Source organism: Danio rerio, chromosome 5, assembly GCF_049306965.1.
Source record: "Danio rerio strain Tuebingen ecotype United States chromosome 5, GRCz12tu, whole genome shotgun sequence".
NCBI lineage: Eukaryota > Metazoa > Chordata > Actinopteri > Cypriniformes > Danionidae > Danio > Danio rerio.
The window spans coordinates 55,633,526-55,655,471 of record NC_133180.1 but is presented as its reverse complement, the minus strand read 5'-3'; the positions used below and the strand labels follow the sequence as shown (position 1 = coordinate 55,655,471).

The 21,946-nt window shown below is 37.5% G+C and overlaps 1 protein-coding gene across 6 annotated transcripts in view; it reads right to left on the bottom strand.

Moving 5' to 3' along the window:
* The window catches only part of rasgrf2b (Ras protein-specific guanine nucleotide-releasing factor 2b), a 140,739-nt gene that overhangs the window by 17,844 nt on the left and 100,949 nt on the right, over positions 1–21,946 (bottom strand). For 2 of the 6 annotated variants that reach the window (XM_009301771.5, XM_073950394.1), the window contains 6 exons: positions 18,974–19,222; positions 17,949–18,041; positions 17,154–17,569; positions 12,728–12,853; positions 9,337–9,426; positions 6,563–6,669 (listed from right to left, as the gene is read on the bottom strand). In XM_009301771.5, the coding sequence (XP_009300046.1) occupies positions 6,563–6,669; positions 9,337–9,426; positions 12,728–12,853; positions 17,154–17,569; positions 17,949–18,041; positions 18,974–19,222 (1,081 nt within the window). Of the gene's footprint in view, positions 1–6,562; positions 6,670–9,336; positions 9,427–12,727; positions 12,854–17,153; positions 17,570–17,948; positions 18,139–18,204; positions 19,223–21,946 lie in introns of those variants that run through there. The other 4 variants (XM_068221184.2, NM_001128233.1, XM_073950393.1 and 1 more) reach the window with 4 other exon arrangements.

Here is a 21,946-nt window from a genome sequence, read left to right as displayed (position 1 = left end):
GTCATTGATTTGTGCCTGTAATTTGGGCCAGGCAACTTCCATATTTTCCTGAGACCCTGAACTGACTATGTGCTCAAAGTTCCATCAACCTGCAATCACTGAACCGGGGGAAGGCAGACCCTCAGATTGCTGTGTCATGTACATGCACTCTGTGCCTATGTGGAATACACACAGAACTTATGAAGTATCAAGCAGCTCTTGGATGAGATGGTTACACCTTAAAAGATGTTTGTATGCTCACTCTATTTGCTTAGAAACATCACTAAAAACGTTTAACTAAATCAGTGGGTGGGTGCTTCACCATTCTCATCTGCCATGACAATGCATTGTGACCAATTGAAAGGGAACATCTCATTTACATGAAGGATGGAATGAAGTTGTTAGATCTCTTCAACCACAATCCTGAACAGCCAGCTGAATGCTAAGCCATGGTTGGCTATTCAGTGACAATGTGATGATTGACTGCATATGGGTTACTTACAGTAAACACCCAGATGCAAGGGAGTGACCTTGTATGCAGATTCTACTAATCAAATGTCATCGACCGTTTTTTTTTAAGTCAAAAAGACTGGTCTCCTAAGCAAAATACCCAATTCTTATCCATCACGATGAAACGTTTTTATGCTGTCTTTGAGGGAATGAAATTTACAACCAAGATGTTGTCAGACTCAATTATAGTTTTTCAAGAAGATTAAGATTCAGCTTGCACCAAGACTATCAACATTAAAAATAATTTGAGCAATCATTTTTTACACTTTGTTACTGAACTAAAATATATCAAAAATATTTTGCCCAGACCTAGTGATTCATGGATAATTTTTTATTATTATTATGGATTGTGATCTCAGCTCTGAAAATTTTGTATATTGAACAAAGTTCAATATAATTATATCATATATTACAGTAAATTAATATAGTTATATATTTTATTGACATTTTAAGAGTTTGAAGTTCTTGTCTGTTTTGGCTATGTAAATTATGGTATGAAAAACATAGTATGTGCAATAAGATGACAGTAATTTTTCTTACTTTTACTTTATAATGGTTATTTGATATCTTAAATGCGTAAACATATTTCTATACATATTTCTTATATTGCTTCAAATGCTTTAAATTGTTTAAAAAATCAAATTAATCAAAAATAGAGTTCACTTTTCAACACAAAGGCTTGAAGCAGAGAGCAAGGTCCTGTAGTGCAATTTGAAAGCACTAATATGAAATCATGAAAATCACAAGCTTTAGGAATTAATTTTTTTTTTACTCTGTAAAATGTATTAATTACTTTCATTTGTTTAGATTAAGTTGAAATAAAATACAAAAATTATACAAACAACTATAACTTTAATCTGAAATAAAATTTGGTTAACTAATTACTGCAACTGGAGAAAGTAAAACCTAAATCAATAAAATAAAAAAGTAAACTAAAACAGAGTTACAATGTTAATATTCTACAATACAAATGCAATAATATTTGCATAAAACTTTTTTTAAATAGCATCTATTATAAAACATTATATAAGAGAATAATTTTAATGACTGTGCTACACCTTTTATTTATTTATTCATTTTCCTTCAGCTCAGTCCTTTTGTTCATCAGGGTTTGCCACAGTGGAATGAACTTCCAACTTATGCAGAATATGTTTTACATAAGGAAAACACCCGTACACTCTCACATGCACACTCAAACATCACGGCTAATTTAGTTAATCAATTCCTCTACTTTATACCACACGTCTCTACAAATTTGGTAAGTGTGTGATCAATGTTTGTTGCTTATGTTTATTCAGATGACAAAGTTAATCAGTATCATCAGCAGTACTCTTTGAGTTTTAAAGACATACCTTAGTCAAAATGAATTTAGTTACTAAGTTTACAGTGATATCACTACAATATTAATTATTGAAAATCCTCCACTTCCACACAGCTCCCAGATCCACGCTGCTCTCAGAATCACTGTCTATCTCCTCTGCGTCTGTGTTTGGGTTGCTGCTGTGAAAATCAGTTGTAGTGCACGTATCAAAACTCCTCATTTCAGGCTAACCCTTCCCTCTTTCGCCACTCCACATTTCCACCAAAACAAAGCTTGACTCACCCACTTTCCGAACTTTTTTCAACCTAGAGGTGTCAAAACACCCTGCTGAGACAAGGCGGGTTTCATGGCTCTTTAATGTACAGTATATTGTCTTTGATGTGAACTGTGTACTGTATACTGATGTACTCTGGGAAACATGACAGGGTGAATGTAGAGAATGAAGAGTGTAACAAATATGGCCAGTCAGACACATATTTAATTTGCTTTTATTCAACAAATTATACACTGTCAACTTCTCCTACCCAGAAAAGACTTGTTGTTCACAATGTAATGTGTGTAAAGAAATGTGATTAGAAATTGACATAGAAAGAACTTCTATAAGCTTCTCACTTAAGTCTTTCAGTCATTCATTCATTTTCTTTTTGGTTTAGTCCCTTTATTAATTTGGGGTCGCCACAGCGGAATGAACTTCCAACTTATCCAGCATATGTTTTATGCAGCGGATGCCCCTCCAGCTGCAACCCATCACTGGGAAACACCTATACACTTTCATTAACACACACTACGGAAAATTTTAGCTTACTCAATTCACCTGCACCGCATGTCTTTGGACTTGTGGGGGAAACCAGAGCAAGGACAAAGAACTGACTATTTTTTTATTATTATTATTTTTTTTTTCTGAGTATTTTTGCTTCACTTTGTTTGGTCTTACAAAATCTGAGGTTTTTCCATCATTACACTTTCTCAAACCCTTATTTATTTATTTTTTTTGTTTATTCTTCTCTAAAACATCAATGTGTATGCAATAGCTGTAAGTGATGTCAACTATCTGTTTGAATGATCGCTGGATGATTTATTTGCTCAGACTTCAAGAGTCAATTCTTTTACAGGACCATTTAAATGAATCTTCAACTCCCTTTGAGCTAATTTGCTACAAGAGAGAGAAGAAATACAGGGAACAGATCTATAAACCACAGTACTCTGTTATCGGACGAAATTTCCACCTTCTCTCTTCCTTGACAAACTGCATTTAGAAATATTCCTCCTCGTGTGTTTCTCTTATCCACATCTTTCACTTGTGCGACCATAAAGGTCACTTCTAACAAGCTCTCTCTGTGAGAGTTTGTCATGACATTCTTCATGTAAACTGTTAAACCAGATCAATGCAATTAGCCCACACTCAAACAAAGCCAGGTGAAAACTGAAAAACAGATGAAAGGCCATTATGATGAACTGTTTCCAATGCAGCATGTAATAATGCTGGCTGTGTGTGAGGTCATCATAGTGTCTGTCTGTATTTCGCTTTGAAAGGCTGTCGATATTAATGTTATAATATCCTATACTTTGACTCATGAAAAAGTTGGTAGGGGCTGAAATATCTTTTATCTCCGAGTTAATGGGCATACTATAACACAAATCAATATGATGAATGCCTGGCTTTACAGCAGAAAGCAAAGCAAGCATTGCTGAAAAAAATGAATCAATGACGATTCAATAAAAATACAACTGTATTCCTCCCATTACCTCTTAATATCCTTTTTTACACTGCACCAAAAGACAGTGAGGCAATACAGAACAGACTATGATTGCAGTTGGAGCATGAAAACGTCCACTCCAGAGGGAGTTATTTGCTATATCAGCAAGTGCTGTTTCTAAACCCCTTCAAACACCTTGACTATAGTCTTGGCTTTTTCTCTGTGAACGGACACTACATAATACTGTATGCTGTATTTACATAACTGCTTGAGTTGTGTAAGTGTGTCATTGTCTTGTCCAAGAGACACAGATTCACAGATCTTAGATACTGATACAGATACAATTTCTTCCCCAACTGTTTACTTTCACAGACATAACCACCATTATGTAAGCTTCCCACACAGCAAAATGTCTCTGGCCCAGATCTGGCCCACACAATTAGTTTTTCCTTGACCCACATGCCACAGTGAATTACGGTACATGACTGTACCAAGCCTAGCTTCCATACAATGGCTAAACATGGACCATATCTGGGCCAGGTACATTTCCTTGGTGTTTTTTTAGCTTTGCTTTTAAACTGTATAACTTTGGTCAAATGTTTTGGGTATCCTTCTACACGCTTCTCACAATAGTTTGAAGGAATTTTGGCCCATTCCTCCAGACAGAATTAGTGTAACTGAGTCAGATTTGTTGGCTGTCTTGATCGCACAAACTTTTTTAACTCTGCCCACAACTTTTCTATAGGATTGGGATCAGGGCTTTATGATGGCCACTCCAAAACATTCACTTTGTTATCCTTCAAGCACACTTTAACTAATTAGGCAGTATGCTTAGGCTCATGGTCTGTTTGGAAGACCCATTTGTGGCCAAGTTTTAATTTCCTGGCTGATGGCTTGAGATGTTGCTTCAGTATTTCTACATAATGTTCTTTCTTCATGATGCCATCTATGCTTTAAAGTGGACCAGTCCCTCCTGCAGCAAAACAGCCCCACAACATGATGCACAACATTACTCATTTTCCCAGTGTAATTTAACAAATTGTAATCTGTTTTTTTTTTTTTTTTTTTTTGATTCTGGCTTCTTGATTTTCCCCATGTTGTCACAAAAGAAATCAGTGTGTTTGAGGTTTTCCCTGAATACTATTCTACAGTTGTGCCACCAATTAACTTAAATGTTGTCAATCAGCCAATCAGAAACTTCCAAAACCTAAAAACTCAGTTAGTTCAAACTAAACTCAAACTAAAAGTCGTTTTGTGCAACAGACATTTAGACCTCTATCCTAAATTCTGTTTGAAAATAAAGATTTTTTAAACTGAGTGAACTAACCCTTCAACAGAAGCGTGCCCATCTTTTATATTCAAGGGTTATGAAACCCCTCTCTTTCAGTTCAAGTCTACCTCAGAATTTTTTTTAGAAAATGCTTCATAATGGGTGTGGAGCGCTGCGAGCAAAGGGAGTAGTGGGCATGGCTGGCAGAGCAAGGGAAAAAAGTGGGGCAAACAACTGTCAGTTGGCTTACAAAATGAGACCCAAACCATAAGGAGATCCATGATTTTATGGTTTACAGAGTTAAAATGCTAAGAAATAAACAGTAAGTAATTTAATGCCCTGCTACATACGCTATTTGTAATTTCATATACATATAACTACAAATTGTTATGTCATTATAAAGATAATTATGTTTATATAAACACTATAAATGAGGGGGGCTTCTCTCCTTCTGAGACCCTGGGTCTGAATGCAGACACAATGGATAGCAGTTCAGCAGGTCTCTTGCCCTATCTACTTCAACCATTAGCCCTGCCGGTAAACTGGATGATTTTAATCGAAGGCAAACTTAGCAGCACAGATATAGGCAATGTGTCTGAATGGTAATGAACTCAACTGATAAAAGAAAAGGTCTGGCATTCTTCAGTTCTCGTACAGCTCTCCTGTCAAAAATGCTTGCTGCAAACCAACAGCTTTGCCGTATCAGCCCTGACAGCGTGAATAATTAAGAAGAAGGGTCTTCTCATAGGATAAGAAAACTCAGCTATGAATAATAATGAGAAACCGACACATCATCTCTGGACAGGCAGACAAGCGATTTGACACCGATTTTGATCCCGTCCTAATAATGAATTTAAACCCGGAAGATGAAATTAGCTGACAAAAGCTCAAAATCACCCAGTTTACAATGAAAGCTAACATGGGCTAACGTTGTCTTAAATGATGCTCAACACACACAAATCTGTTAAAATCTCAAAAAAGTACTTAAGGGTTTCTTAAACGTTGAAATACCTTTTCCAAGTTTGAGTATATATTAAATAATGTATATAATCTGAATATATAACATGCATATACAGAGTCACATGTTTTCCTTTGAAAACTAAAACACAGCGCTTTTCTTCACAGTCACTCTTTCTTTTTCTCTGCTTTTTAACAGAGCAACATAAGCTGAACCAGTCAGCATTAGTGGAAAAAATTACATCATGTTTCTACAGTTTGTTGTCATGTTGATTTTCTCAAGTTAACTGGAAACTAATTGTTAAATAATATAAAGTGAATCCTTCCCCTGGGTAGGTAAATCTTCCTTTTGATTTTGAACAAGAACTTTTTATTTTTCCAACCAAGGCCAGATGGGAAAATGTTTAAACAAACTTTATTCTTTTAAATCCATTTGCCTCTGGCACAGAAGTTGCATAGTTCACCTTTAATAGCTTTTTTTTGAGAGATGCATTTTGATCACGCAGTTACTGTGTTAATTAAGGTCTGGTGTTGTTTACGTAAGGTAATTGGTTTTCCTTATGAAAATAACATGGAAATTGTGAAGGGGTGTTACGCTTCCGCTGCCCTGTAAAAACGAGGCCTGGGGGTTAACCATATGCTCACAGCCAGAACCTGGATTACAATGTGAAGGTACCTGTGATAAAACATCAGTCAAGCCACAGGGAGGGGGAATAAGAGGCATATGAACATTATGACTGATGGTTTGGACACATAAAGAGACACAATGTGTCATCTGGAAGACTAGGAGAGGTCATTGATACATGCTAGAAAAACAAGTAGGCCCACCTGTGAGTGTTTGGAGACCCAGTGTCGCAAGACATTCAGGACTCTGTTAGTAGCCGCTCGACGTATAATGAACTCCTTGTCACAAGTCCTCTCAGAGTTGTTAAAAACTGCAAAAGAAAAAAAAAACACTGTGACCATACTACAAGCAAACTTGTAATATCCAGGCTCTCGTTTTAGATTGTAAAATATATTTGCATATAGATTACATGTGACCAATGGTATATTTTCTTTATTTAATACATTACCTTGTGAAAGTAATCGATAGTGCTGCATAATATGTAGAAATCAATATTCCAGTATGGCTTAGTGTGTGAAACTGTGCAGGCTGCAATGTAATTAAATACAAATATGCGCAGCTGGTTTCAGAGTGAAGCGTGGTGTTTGATATCATGAGCTGATCAAAAGTGCAAATGAAAGCAAGTTTCACTCTAAAACTGACAGTGCTCTCAACCCATCAAAAAAATTGTAGAAGAAAAAATAAAAATAGTAAAATATAACCAGCACTGCAATTTTACAGGGAAATGCATTGCAGTGAATTATTATTATTTTTTTTTATTGTAGTACCGTTATATTATTGCACAATTTCTTATTTTGGTTAACATTTATAGTAATTATTCAATTATTATGTCTTACTGATATTTTTAATTCAAAGCAGCCTTTTGAACACTAGTAAACATGCTGTTGAATTTACATTAAGGCAATTTTCACTCAAAAACTACATTTCACAAATAACTGCAAAACGATCATAAAGAATTAAACAAGCAGAAAACAAAACAGTGTTTTGAAAAATGTGATCTAATAATAGCATCAATCTCACAAAGTCTTGTTTATTTAAATTATATTTTTTGTGAACTGTTACTATTAGAAGTTATTCTTATGAGCAAACATTTCAGCATCATTAATACAGTTTTGATTCAGAAATCATTAGGCTATAATAAGCTATAATATGCAAAAAATTCCAATTACTTAATTTTTTCAACCACATTAAAATGTGTACATACAGTGCTGCATACAGCATAATTGAGTACACCATATTTTGAAAATTAATATTTTTATCCATTTCTCAGCGAGTATGGGTAATATATAGGTGCATTTTACAAAACAGTGGCGCAGTAGGTAGTGCTGTTGCCTCACAGCAAGAAGGTTGCTGTGTTGCTAGCTCGATCCTCGGCTCAGTTGGCGTTTCTGTGTGGAGTTTGCATGTGTGTTCACGTGGGTTTCCTCCGGGTGCTCCGGTTTCCCCTACAGTCCAAAGACATGCGGTACAGGTGAATTGGGTAGGCTAAATAGTCCGTAGGGTATGAGTGTGTGTGTGAATGTGTGTGGATGTTTCCCAGAGATGGGTTGCGGCTGGAAGGGCATCTGCTGCGTAAAAATGTGCTGGATAAGTTGGCGGTTTATTCTCCTGTGGTGACCCCAGATTAATAAAGGGACTAAGCCAACAAGAAAATGAATGAATGAATAATACATTGAAATTCATGCATTGCAAAAAATATAAACTACAACTTTTTGTTTTTCTTGATATTTGCTTTTTTTTATTGAATATTTTTCCCTAACATGTACATTTGGGCTAATAATTTTTGAACCATTATTTTAATATTTTGTTAGATTTTTGGTATTTTGTTAAATTAGCTCCAGATTTGGCTTCAGTACTGACTATTCAAATGTATATGCACAAATATAATATTGTAAAGTATCCTATAGAAAATATTTATCTAAATGAGAGATTTGTGAGGGGTATACTCATATATGCTGAGCACTATACATAACTCTGGACCACAAAACTAATCTTGTGTTGTATGGATATGTATGTTTGGTGATCTAAAATGCAGATTTTTTCCTCCAGAAAAGCAAAAACATTGGAATATTAAGTAAATTTCATGTTTCATGAAAATATTTAGTAAATTTCCTATTACAAATAAGTATATCAAAGGCTTTTTATTATAATAGCCTTTTTATTATTAAAGGCTATTTTATTAACTACTTTGATAAAAACTTAATTTGGACATCTCTAAATGTGCTATTGTCAGTGTTTAGACTGTTTTTGAACCCTTAGATTGAAGATACTGTCCTATCTGAAAAGCATATTTATTCAGCTTTCTGTTAATGCATAAACCTTTTGACAGATTTTGTGGTCCTTGGTAACATACAGTGCTCAGCACAAATGAGTACATTCCTGACCAATCTATCTTTTAAAACCTCTTATTTTTAATAGGAAGCTATACAATATTACATTTGTGCATATACCGTACATTAGATTAGTCAGTACTGAAGCCAATCCTGAGCTTATCTAACTTATCAAACAAACAATAATGGTCCAAAAACTAGTACAGCCAAATTTTATTTTATAGAAAAATATTAAATACAAATTTTAAAAATAGGAAAATCAAGAGATGCAAAAAAAAAAAAATATATATATATATATATATATATATATATATATATATATATATATATATATATATATATATATATATATACATATATATATATATATATATAGAGAGAGAGAGAGAGAGAGAGAGAGAGAGAGAGAGAGAGCAATATTTTGCTTGAATTTACTTGTATTATCTTTCAATGTCTAAATATGTTTGGTGATTGGTGATATAGTGCTCAATTATGTTGAGCACTATATATTCAAATAAATGAGCTATAATTGTATATGTATGTTCATATATGGCTATATATCAGATTGCTGTATGGGTGAGTTGTAAATGTCTCTGTCTGAGGCACAGGCCAGAACACACAAAGCTTTTGTGTCAGTAGTGAAGTACCTGGAGGGCTGCTGTGTCCAGCTGCTGCAGTGGCGATGGCAAACGCAGAGGCTGGAGAAACAGAGCAGCGTGAGTTCTCAGCCGTCTGGACTACAATAAAACATGGAGAACAGGTTTGATGATTAAAAGTTAATCGCCCCTCCAAAAAATACTACATTCAACATTCTTTAATAGTCACTGAACAAATACCTCGTTTGATGGAAAATGCACCACCAGTGTTTCTACTTGACATGTGCACTTTTTTATACAACCATAATAATTATTCCTGTATACGGCACATATACAGTATTTATAAATTTTTTTGCACATTTCGTTAGTAGTACCGTACTACTGTAGATTGTGTTGTACTGTACTTGTTCTCTACAGAATCAAGTCACACAAAAATGTATTTATGTATGCCTTATTCATGAAACACAAATAATAATAATAATAAGCTTACATTTATATAGCGTTTTTCTAAAGCGCTTTGCACAATGGGGGAATCTCCTCATCCACCTGGATGACGTGACAGCAGCCATATTGCGCCAGACCACACACCAGCTGATTGGTGGAGAGGAGACAAGAGTGATGAAGCCAATTGTGATATGGGAATGGTTAGGAGGCCATGATGTTGGAGGCCGGTGGGCAAATTAAACCTCTACTCTTTCAAAGGACATCCTGGGATTTTTAATAACCACAGAGTCAGGACTTTGGTTTAACATCTAGTTCGAAAGACATCGCTCACTGAGCATTATAGAGTCCCCTTCACTATACTAGGGCGTTAGGTCCCACACAGACTGCAGGTTCACTAACACCACTAACACCACTTCCGGCAGCAACCTAGCTTTTCCATGTGGTCTCCCATCCAGGTACTGACTGGGTGCTGCCCTGCTTAGCTTCAGTGGGCGACAATGTTCAGAGTAGTACAGAGAAGATACACAGAGAGGTTTTGTGCTTGGGTGATGGGTCGGATCTTAGTAATATGATGTATTGTTAGCTCTTGAGTGTCTCATCATTACCAAATAAAACCTTCGATATCAGTTTTATCTACGGGCGTATTTCAGAGTGTACTGTCAGTCAGTTCAACTCACAAGTATACACTTACCGGCCACTTTATTAGATACACCTTACTACTACCGGGTTGGACCCCTTTTGCCTCCAGAACTACCTTAATCCTTCGTGGCATCGATCCAACAAGGTACTGAAAATATTGCTCAGAGATTTTGCTCCATATTGACATGATTCACACTTTTTGACATGGTGCTCTATCCTGCTGGAAGTAGCCATCAGAAGATGGGTACATTGTGGTCATAAAGGGATGGACATGATCAGGTAGGCTGTGGCGTTGACACGATGATCAGTTGGTACTAATTGGCCTTAAAGTGTGCCAAGAAAATATCCCCTACACCATTACACCACCAACAGTAGCCTGGAATGATGATACAAAGCAGGATGGATCCATGCTTTCATATTGCTGACGCCAAATTCTGACCCTACCATTCGAATGTTGCAGCAGAAATTGAGACTCTTCAGACCAGGCAATGGTTTTCCATTCTTCTATTGTTTAATTTTGGTGAGCCTGTGCGAATTGTAGACTCAGTTTCCTGTTCTTAGCTGACAGCTCTTTTGCTGCTGTAGTCCATGTGCCTCAAAGTTGGACGTGTTGTGCATTCAGAGAAGCTCTTCAGCATAACTTGGTTGTAACGAGTGGTTATTTGAGTTATTGTTGTATTTCTATCAGCTGGAACCAGTCTGTCCATTCTCCTCTGATCTCTGGCATCAGTATGGCTTTGAAGTTTAAAAAAAATACACACAATTTGTGGTTTGTTTGTTTATTTGTTTGTTTGTTTGTTTGTTTGTTTGTTTGTTTGTTTGTTTGTTTGTTTGTTTGTTTGTTTGTTTGTTTATTTGTTTGTTTGTTTGTTTGTTTGTTTGTTTGTTTGTTTGTTTGTTTGTTTGTTTGTAGGGTAAAACCTCTAGGTGGACTTGTTCTATTAAAGACTGGTGTGATTATTATTTTTAAAAAAGTGTAAAGATTTTTTAAATAATACAGAAAACAGGAACTCTTTGTAACAACATTTGAGTGAAAACAATAACAAAGTTTTTAATTTTGTGTTAATTGGCCCTTGAATCCTCATGGACATAATTAGTAGCATCACTTAAGTACTACTACTGTCACATAAAGAGTTTTACTAATTCAGTGGTCATACTTCAAAATGAAGTATGTTTTTTTGTTGTTGTTGTTGCAATAAATAAATAATTTATTCCCCTTTGGCTGGGACGAAGCCAATGGGTCAACCTAATGAGCACAGTCCCACCCACCTATCATAAAAATGCATCAAAGAACGTTTTTTTCTTTCTTTAGCCACAACATAATATATTTAGAAACAAAAATAATGTTTTTTGGATAAAGACTGATGAGCTTGACAGACATCAGCTAGTTTACAATTTATTAATGCTGTCCTATACAAACTGCAGCAGAAAGTATGTCTCAGTTCATCAATCATGTCATACTTCTTCAATGGTGTATTAGAAAATATGGTAACACTTTAAAATAATAGTCCATAATGTATATACTAACAAGAACAAACAATTATATTTATTTATGTTTGAGTTAATGTTATTTAAGTTAAATCATAAAATAAAAATAAAAAAGATTATTCATACTTAGTTGATGTTATATATTATATATAATATAAAATATATTAACTAACATTAACTAATGGACCATTATTCTAAAGTGTTACCAAAAATATTTTGTACACCCATTTTTGTCCAACCAAAAATAGATTTCTGCTTAAACCACTGCTCTTTGGTAATCATATCCAGGAGGTAACAAAATTAATATGTTTTCCTTGAACACAGCAAAATGCACAAAGATTTATAAGATTCATAATTTGATTGCTTATTTTGAACAAACGAAGATGCCAAATGCAAATGAACACATCAACATCTGCTCCAATCAGAAAAAAAAATCATAGTGGAAATACTAATGTAAGTATGGCATTTTATGAAAAAAAATGATCCAATCATGTCTTGACTCTCCCCGTGTATAGCTTCATTTAGTGTCACGCAAGCACAGCATTTGACCGTTTTAGATCCCAGACTGTGGTCATATAGGAAAAGAACTGCACCGCAATGTGTACGTTTAATTTAAGGAGCCATTTTGGAATGCTGCATGCTCTCTCCTCAAAAATTCTATTTATAAAAAAGATTTATCAAAACTGATCTAAGATGTCAGCTGCTAGCCATTTAATACAATTTTGACAAAACTAATGGGTTAGATATTGGACTTAGTGTTGGATTCACCGAATAATGTATAATTCTCTCAGAATCTCCTAAGTAACCATTGCGTTTGACTGTGCATTTGCTCTCAGAAGAGAGCTGCACTAAGAGACCTGCGCGCTCTTACCTCCTGACTGTCTGTAGCGGAGGTGGCGTGGAGTGGAGGGTGAGCGGCACGGAGAGATTTCTCCTGGTTCACTGGCCTGGGGCGACTCTGGAATAAATTTGTCCAAAGACACTGACTCCAGCACAGCTGAGGGGAAAGTCAGACCTTTATTAAAATGGATGATAGAAGCCCTCATTCTTCAAAAATATTAATGGTTTTAGGGCAAAAGCTCTATAAGAAAACAGAGCAAAAGCAAAAGCAAAAAAAAAAAAAAAAACAAGGAATAGGGTGTGGAGGGTGCATTGCATTTAAAAGAAACAGTCAGAGGCCTTCTCTCCAGTGTAAATAATACAGAGAAAAAACATTTTTCCAATAGTTTTATTCTTTGTTATTAGTCTATTTTCAAATGGATAAACAAGTATCAAAATCACTGTGTTGCTGGGGGACACACAATTGCAGATTTACTGGAAACATTATAATTGATGACAACATTCTGAGTCTAATGCTTTGTTTATTTAAAATTAATATTGTCACTCTTGTGGACCAAATCCTGCACTAAATGTTAAACACAAGAGCAAACTATTTTGTTTCCTGAAATAAAAGAACCCTAACTTAGATACTTAATTTACTGCCCTTTATTTTAATAGTCAACTACTTTGCTTCTACTCTAATGAAAAGTATTTGACATACTGTAGTTGTTACTTACAGTCCACAGGATTTCTAAAGTCATCCATCAAAATGAACTGTAACCAAATTAGTTCATTTTAGGTAACTGACAAGGAACCACTCCTCATTTTCATTCAGTTTACTTACATGTACTAAAATTACAGACAATAAAAATAAAAATAAAAAAATTGTGTTTTCTACAATAAATATTGCTGCAAAGAAGATTTTAAAAAGTGAGTGTTATTGCATTACGATCAAAATAGCTGAAAAGACAATGTTATCATGTCTGATGTGCAACAGTGTAGGTAATGGCATACAAAAAATGTCAAAGATGTGATATTTGTATATAATTTACTACTTAGTGGGGTTTTGCAAATTGAAAGGTGTTCACCTTTATCACAATTTTCCACCTCTGACAAAAACAAGGGCATGTATTTACCCCTTTGGGCCCAAATTGTTAAAAATGTAACAATTATTTAGTGTCCTATATGAACATGTTTTGCATTTATTTTCTCTAGGTTCTCAAAGAAAATCATATTTAAATATTGCCGGTGGACAAATATGTTGTAATAACCCTTCAATGTAAAATTTAAATAGGAGGATAAAATTTGGCATTCTAACTCAAAACAACTGTTTTCAAAATATCAATTTATATTCATTAACACATTTATTATGTTTAAAACTATTTGATATGAACCCCCCGAAAAGTATCTATCATATAATTTCATAAATATGAAAACACAAAGAACTAAACCATTGGTTTTAAATAGGATGAAACTACACTGCTTTCCAGACAGACTATTGTGTCAAAAAGACAAATAAATAAGTCAAAAAGTAAAGTAACTGGTGTACATACACAAAAGTAAATACAGTACATACCACAATGGTGACATCTAACAAAACAAGTATTTTTTTTAGTAAATCTAACTACAGGATTTTGTGGACATCTGATAGTCAATGGCCAAACAGCTTAGTTATAAGTAAAGCTTCCGATTCTATTTGTTGTTTAACGATTCTCATGAACTGAGATTTTGAAAGATTTACTGAGTTATCAGTTGAGTTCCTAAGGTCATGTACACATGTATTTTTATAACCAAAAATGTTTTTTTTTTCCTTTCTAAATTTTCTAAAAGACTCTGGTGCTTTTGAAAATCTTAACCCTGACAAGAGTTTTTAAAAAGTTGGGTTTCAGTGACCTGATACTGTGTTTTTCGTGTAGAAACAAGCTGCAATTTAGACAAAACACATGTTTGTGTGAAAAGCACAGCTTATGGTTGGACTGAATTTGCTTGTAGTTTGTGGTTTTCTTTAGTAATTCAGCTTTTTAACAGTAGGAGTTCATTATTCCCTGTTCACTCAGCACTTTAACGCTGCTCCAGTGTTATTTTAACTCTTTGTAGGAGTGGAACCGGTGGGAGAAGTTAATTTTACTCTGAGGATTTTGCTGTATATCAAATTGTGTATCAAAAAAGGCTACTTTAAAGTAAAGATATCAGTAAAATGGTTAAGATTAGGTGGGGTATTATGTAAGCAAAAATCATTAAACAAGACCAATAACCCTGATTAACTTATTAACACATTATTCCCTATTCCCCATTATTTATGTACTTACAAGGTATTTCCCCACCGGCAACTATATTTGCTACTTGAACTTTTTATAAAACTATAGATCTATTGAAAGATTTGTTTTATTTGGATGAATCTAGAGACCTTCATGGTTATGTTCATACATTTGTGAACTAAAAAGAATTTTTGATAACATGTAAATTGCCTTTATTTGGGAGAGTTTGCCTCCATTTTTCATCAGAATTATGGGTAGGAAGGCCTCATGTAACAGGAACTAAGTCAATTCCTTTTATTTTTCTTGAAATACTTCATTTGGTTGTTTGCCTGAATGTCATTGAGAAATTATACACGTAGAAAAATACTTATAAAAGGAAAATGGCTTAAATGGGTTAATTACATTTAATGTCAGCCTTTTTAAATAAAATTATGTTTTACTTTATAAGATAACAAAAACAATGCAAAACGTGTTTTAATAGCAAATATTTCATGATTAGAATACCCCTTTGCCTAATTTTGAGCCAGAAATAAAAAATCTGATTATTACAACAATTAATAAAAATTAACAAATGATTGTTTTTATATGTGACTTGTTGTGTTGTGAAAACCATTGGACTTGAATTAACACAACATAGATGCATTGTTGTTCTCTTTAAAAATTTTCATGAAGAATTCAGGTTGCCTCATTAAACTGAGGATAACCACTGAAGTCACATAGAGCACATCAATAATCCGTGTGCCTTTCTGAGCATTAAGTGGTAGTTGCATAGGTTGTCAAAAGAAGCCTTACAGATATCATAACAAATATCTTCATTTGTGTTCCAGAGATGAATGAAAGTCTTACAGGTTTGGAAGAACAGGAGGGTGAGTAATAAATGACTGAATTCATACTGTATGTAATAACACATGTTTGTCAATAAGCCAATGCTATTTAAGATTGAAGTGCATGATACAGATGATAATTTGCTGACCTTTAGTACTAGTGATACATCTGTGATGGGTTTACACAGTACATCATTCAACAAATAATGTATGTTTTTTTCAAAACAATTGGACTTTCAAAATACTGGTATTTGTCCCCTGCAGCTTTGAGATGGATAATCTCAACATTGAGATCAGTAAAATGAAAAATGACAATGAATGCAAAAATAAGAAAAGAAATCAACTAAATTTAGGTTGTTTAAAAAAAATAAAATAAACTTTTTGTATAGAGTCAAACCCGATAATGTGCCTCATCCCATGATGTGCAAAAAAACGTACTTTTATTCCTTATAGTTTAACAACAAGATCAACTAAAGAATGTCAAGATTTGGTGGATTTTCTAGCAGAAAATAGCGAAAAACAATATAGAAATATCTACTTAAACAACCAAACATATGAAACAGTAGATATGAACCTAAGTGGTTTTTTAAAAAGCACTTTATCCTTTGGGTTGTTTCTGTTTCAGAAACGCCTGTTTCTCATTCTGGGGTGCCACTATAATACACAGCCCTAATCACAAGCATTATGGGTGTTTGGCCAAATATCTCCTCTGTTTTGCGTTAAGAAAGAACACAAGGCAGGCATGTTTGAACTTTATATGTGTGTGGATTTTATTGGGAGGCAGGAGAATGCAAGTCAGATTAATAGCCTATAAAAAAGTAACACATTAGTTTGGCTGTTAAGTTATTACGATCAAGCGGTGTTCAATTTAATTTGGAGCACCTACAGAAATCTTCCTACAAATTCACCAGCTACTTACAGACAAAATTTTTCGTTAAGCCAGCTAATGAAGGATGCATTTAGGATCATCCATGTTAGCGTCCAGCCAGTGTGCTGACCTACTTCCAACAGCCCACCACTGCTCTATTCTGAGACCTAGTGAGCTGCCTACAGAGACATCATAGGCATGTTATCATAGCCAAGGATGCTAAAATCTTTTTATAAAACCTAATTTATCTTGTATGCTTTCTGGAAAATGCAACTCAAACTGCATGTGTTAAAAGGGTAGTTTTATTAAAGGGTAGATCATCCAATAGTCATGATTTGCTCAGCTTTATTAGGTTCTATTGAACACAAAATAAGATATACTGAAGAATCTTGAAAAACTTGCAAACATTGACTTCCATGGTATTTATTTTTCCTACTATGTCAACAATGGCAGTGAACACAATTCAGTGAGATGACGGCATATGTTTCTTTTACTATTCCTAAAAAAGTAAAACTATTTGTTGCTCACCTCTCCTTATGCTGCGGCGTAGTTTACCACAAAGGGCATCGATTCTTGGCACCTCTGCATTGTCGTCCAGAGCTCCAGGACTCTGCTCGGGGGAGGAAGGACTCTGTCCACGGCTAAGATCCAAAGGTGGCTTGCTGTTGTTATTGTTGTTGGATGGTGGAGGTGAGATGGTGGGGTTGGCGGAGGTTGGACTGCTTGCTGCAGATGATGAAGTGGTGGACAGATCAAGGATGCCTACTTTTGAGCCAATAGGTGAATTAAGAGAGAGTTTTCTAGTGCGAACTGGAGAGGAAGTACGAGAGGAAATGGAGAGAGGTGGAGGGGATGAGAACTTGCGGCACAGTCTTGGAGATTTGTCATTGACGTGGTCCCCGCTGCGGTTGTTCTGATTGGTGGCAAAGAAAAGCTCCAAGGATCTGAGTTATAAGAAGAACAGTGAAAGATGGAGTGTAAATGGCACAGCAACACTGGCACGTTCTGCATACTTGCATGCTCCAAGTTCACTGAACATTCTTGTCAAACAATGTGTTGGATGCATTCTACAAGTGGAAACAGGAGGAGATCGGTTGTAGAAGCATGCCTCTTCTGCAGCTCTTAGAGTTTGGGGAAAAACAGGAATTTATGAAGTACATAAACTTTGTAAAATGTTAAATTTGCAATAAGTGACAATCCAGGATTTCAAACAATCTATTTGTGATTTCCAAAATCAGAAGATATAGACAAACATTAACAAAAGTACAGACTAACAGGAAAAATGGACAGAGATGAAAGTGAATGGTAACATGGGTTTGTTACTTTGACTGATCCAGCGCTATCTTCCTGATCTTCAAGCTGTAGTCTGGGCAGATGGATGTAATGGACAAGCGGTCAAATGAGTGATACTGGACCCTGTGTGACAGCAAATTGGGTGAGGGGGTGAGGAACATTGGAGACAACACATTAAACCAACCCAGGCTCATTCTAAAAATGTACAACTACATAAATTCTAAAGAGGGGCAAGTACGTCCCAGGAGGTACGTTTTTTTTGTTTGAGTTTTTTTTCCAAATTCACCAGAGGGCGGTGTGTATGCTTTTTGGGATCTCAAATTTCTCTCACGAGTACCATTCGCGCCTGCTGTTCTCGCATAAATCCACCAGAGACTTCTATTGGCTGACTGACTGACCAATTAACTGACCCACCCTCCTCCTTCCCTAAACCCAACCAATAGTGTCCTTCCCTAAACCCAATCAATTATTCAAAAGCACAGATTGACCCTCCCACCCATTTCCCTAAACCCAACCGACAGTTTTAAAAAGCAATCCAGAAAATGAATAGCCGTAACCTGATTTTTACCACGTTTTCAGATTTTACCACAGTGTCAATTTGTTATTTACATGTTACTTATTATCTGCTTTTTGGAACTGTTCTTCGCCGGACTCGAACTTTGTCGTCGTGATCTACTCCTCTCTGCGTCTCACGTCCACCAAGCTATCTGGACAAACTGGTAACAGCGGGAAAACCGTCCATATGGAGGTAAGTCAGCTGGTAAGCTCAAAACGTAACGGCATCATACGTAGCTCTGGCTACATACAGTAATTTGCGATCTCCAGAAATGTATATATGGCTACGTTTTCAGAAAGAGCCTATGTTGCAACCAAAGTCACAACACTCACAATGACAACCTCTGATCAGGAACATCTTCACAGATGTACAGATGATTTGCCTAAAGCACATGGATACTAAATTTTCAACAGCAAATGAGGAGTAGATGTCAAGCAAGTTAGGATTTTGTAAAAAATAAGGTTTACTAAGCGTGCATAAACTTAAAGAATTCTGTTACCTGACTGGTATGGAAGTAAAAGGCTTCTTGTAGATGTCAGCCAGTTTCTCCATGACCACGGTGGCAGTAGTGAAGATGCGGTAGGTGTGCAGGAATGTGTTGAGGAAGTCTATGGAGAGGAAGCGCAGGTCGGTCAACCTCTCCAGCAGTCTCTCCACGCTGGCGTAGCGGATCTGAGGAACCTTGCAGGAGTTGAGGGTCTTACTGAAGCAAATGTCAACATCATCTTTATGGAGACGCGCATCAGATCTGATAAGGAGCACAACCAAAGCAACTTTATGGTCTGTATGCTGTACAGTTATGAGGATGGTAATTGGAAAAGTTACGAGGCACTAGTGGAGATGCACTAATTTCAATTTTCCAACAGTCTATACTGATTATAAACTACTACTACTATTACTAATACTACTAGTAATACTGTACTACTAATACTACAAATACTAATACTACTATTACTACTACTACTACTAAAATTACTACTACTTATACTATTACTACTACTACTACTGCTACTATTACTACAACTACAGCTAATACTACTACTAAAAATAAAAATATTACTGCTACTATAACTACTAATATTACTGTTTCTATTACCGCTACTACTACTACTATTACTACTATTACAGTACTACTACTACTAAAATTAATACTACTATAACTACTACTACTACTTCTACTACTACTACTACTATTATTACTACTACAGTTACTACTAATCATACTACTGCTAATAATACTAATAGTATTACCATTACTTCTAATTCTACTATTACTACTACTACTATTACTGCCATTATTACTACTACTACTACTACTACTGCTATACTACTACTACTACTACTACTACTACTACTATTCCTACAAGTACTGCTGCTTCTAATACTACTACTATTATTACTACTACTGCTTCAACTAGTAATACCAATTCTACTACTATTACAACCTCTACCTCTGCTGCTGCTACTACTACAACTGCTATAAATATTACTACTAATACTAATACTAACAATAATATCAATAATTTAGGGAACACCTGGGACTAATAACTCAAATTCCAAACTATTGCTTGTGGATAGTACACAATAAGGTTACTACAGTAGTTCCCCTTCGAATGAAATTAATTGGCAGCGTAAGCTTGCGCAGGTGTGCGACATCTGCAATTATCTCAGCATATAAGCACACCTGAAGCCAGCAGACGCCATCCTTTTCGCTTCAGATCCTTTCTGAGTGAGTCGATGAGGGTTCCTCTTGCTGATCAGCACTTCAGAGCGAACGAGTGTGTCTCCCGGTCCAGAGTGGGTCTTCGCGGTGGCAGACGGTCGAGCTGGGTTACTCCCTTGCCTGCGGTTCTTTGGGTCCGGTCCTCCAGAGCGGTGCGTATAGTTGCAACTTTCCTAAAAGAGCAACACAGTCGTGCAGCACGTCCTTTTCAGGATGGCGCTCCGACTGTGCGTTTCTGGATGCGGGGGTTTCCTGGCTCCGGATGATGGACACGATCACTGCATTGCATGTTTGGGGGTCCAGCATGTTAATGCGGTGCTCGCGGGCGGTTCATGTCGTCATTGCGATGCCATGACCGTTGCACAGCTAAGATCGCGGCTAACTTTCGCAAGAGAGCAAGCCACCCCAGTTGCCTCCTGTTCTAAAAAAGCAGCGGGCGCTCGGGCAGATCTGAGGGTTTCAGCGGGAGATAATCCGCCGCCCACGGGCTCGCGGACCTCTCGCTCCTCACGGCGCTCCATCCAAGCTTCGGGTGGTGAGAGTGATCCGTCTAACCAGATGGTTGCTCTCACACTCGCTGACACCGGAGATCAGATGTCCTCCGCGGCATCGGAGGGTGGGCTTTCACTGTCCGACGAAGATCCGGACCCGCTCGCCCCCTCCGGGCAGGTGAGCGCTGTCAAATCGGATCCTGAAGCGGACATGTTAGCCGTGCTTTCCCGGGCTGCTTCGGCCGTGGGGTTGGAGATGGTTTATCCCCAAGCTCCGCGGCCGGACCGACTAGATGGGTGCTACGTAGAGGACCAGAAGGCGAAGCCTTCGAAGCCTCTCGTCCCCTTCTTCCCGGAAGTGCACAGTAGGCTCACGCAGTCTTGGAGGGCACCTTTCTCTGCCCGTGCTGCGTGTGCCTCCGCCCTCACCGCCCTTGACGGCGGAGCTGCCAGGGGGTATGAGGCGATCCCGTCAGTGGAGCGCGCTATCGCGGTCAATCTTTGTCCGCGCGGCGCCTCTACGTGGCGGGGTTTGCCCCGCCTCCCGTCCAAAGCCTGTAGGTTGTCTGCCTCCCTTGGAGCCAGAGCTTATAAGGCTGCGGCCCAGGCTGCTTCTGCTTTGCACGCGATGGCCACCTACCAGCGCTACCAAGCGCAGGCGCTGGCCGAGCTGCACGAGGGCGGGTCCAACCCAAGCTTATTACATGAGCTGCGCACCGCGACCGACTATGCTCTTCGGACTACTAAGTCCGCCGCGTGTGCGCTGGGGAGGACGATGTCCACACTTGTGGTTCAGGAACGCCACCTCTGGCTAAACCTGGCCGATATGCGCGACGTTGACAAAGTTCGCTTTCTTGACTCGCCCATATCCCAGGCTGGCCTGTTCGGCGACACCGTCAGTGAATTCACCCAGGAATTCAAGGCGGTGAAAGAGCAGTCGGATGCGATGGGCAATGTCATCTATCGGCGTGGCCGTAAGCCCGCTCCGCCCGCCGAGCCATCCACCTCCGCTGTTCCTCGCCGAGGGCGCCCGCCAACGAGTGCTGCCCCGCCCCCGCCTGCGCCTCCGGCCAAGCGGGCGCGGCGTTCACCTCGAAAGCAGGCAGCCCCTCCTGCCCAGGGCGCCGTTAAGTCCGGTAAACGGACCGCGAAGCGTCCCTGAGACAGGCCATCCGGAGAAGAGGAAACTTGCTCTTTCCCCGCTGGAGGGCGGGGCCCCGATAACAACGGTACTTTTCAGTGCCACCAAAACATCAGT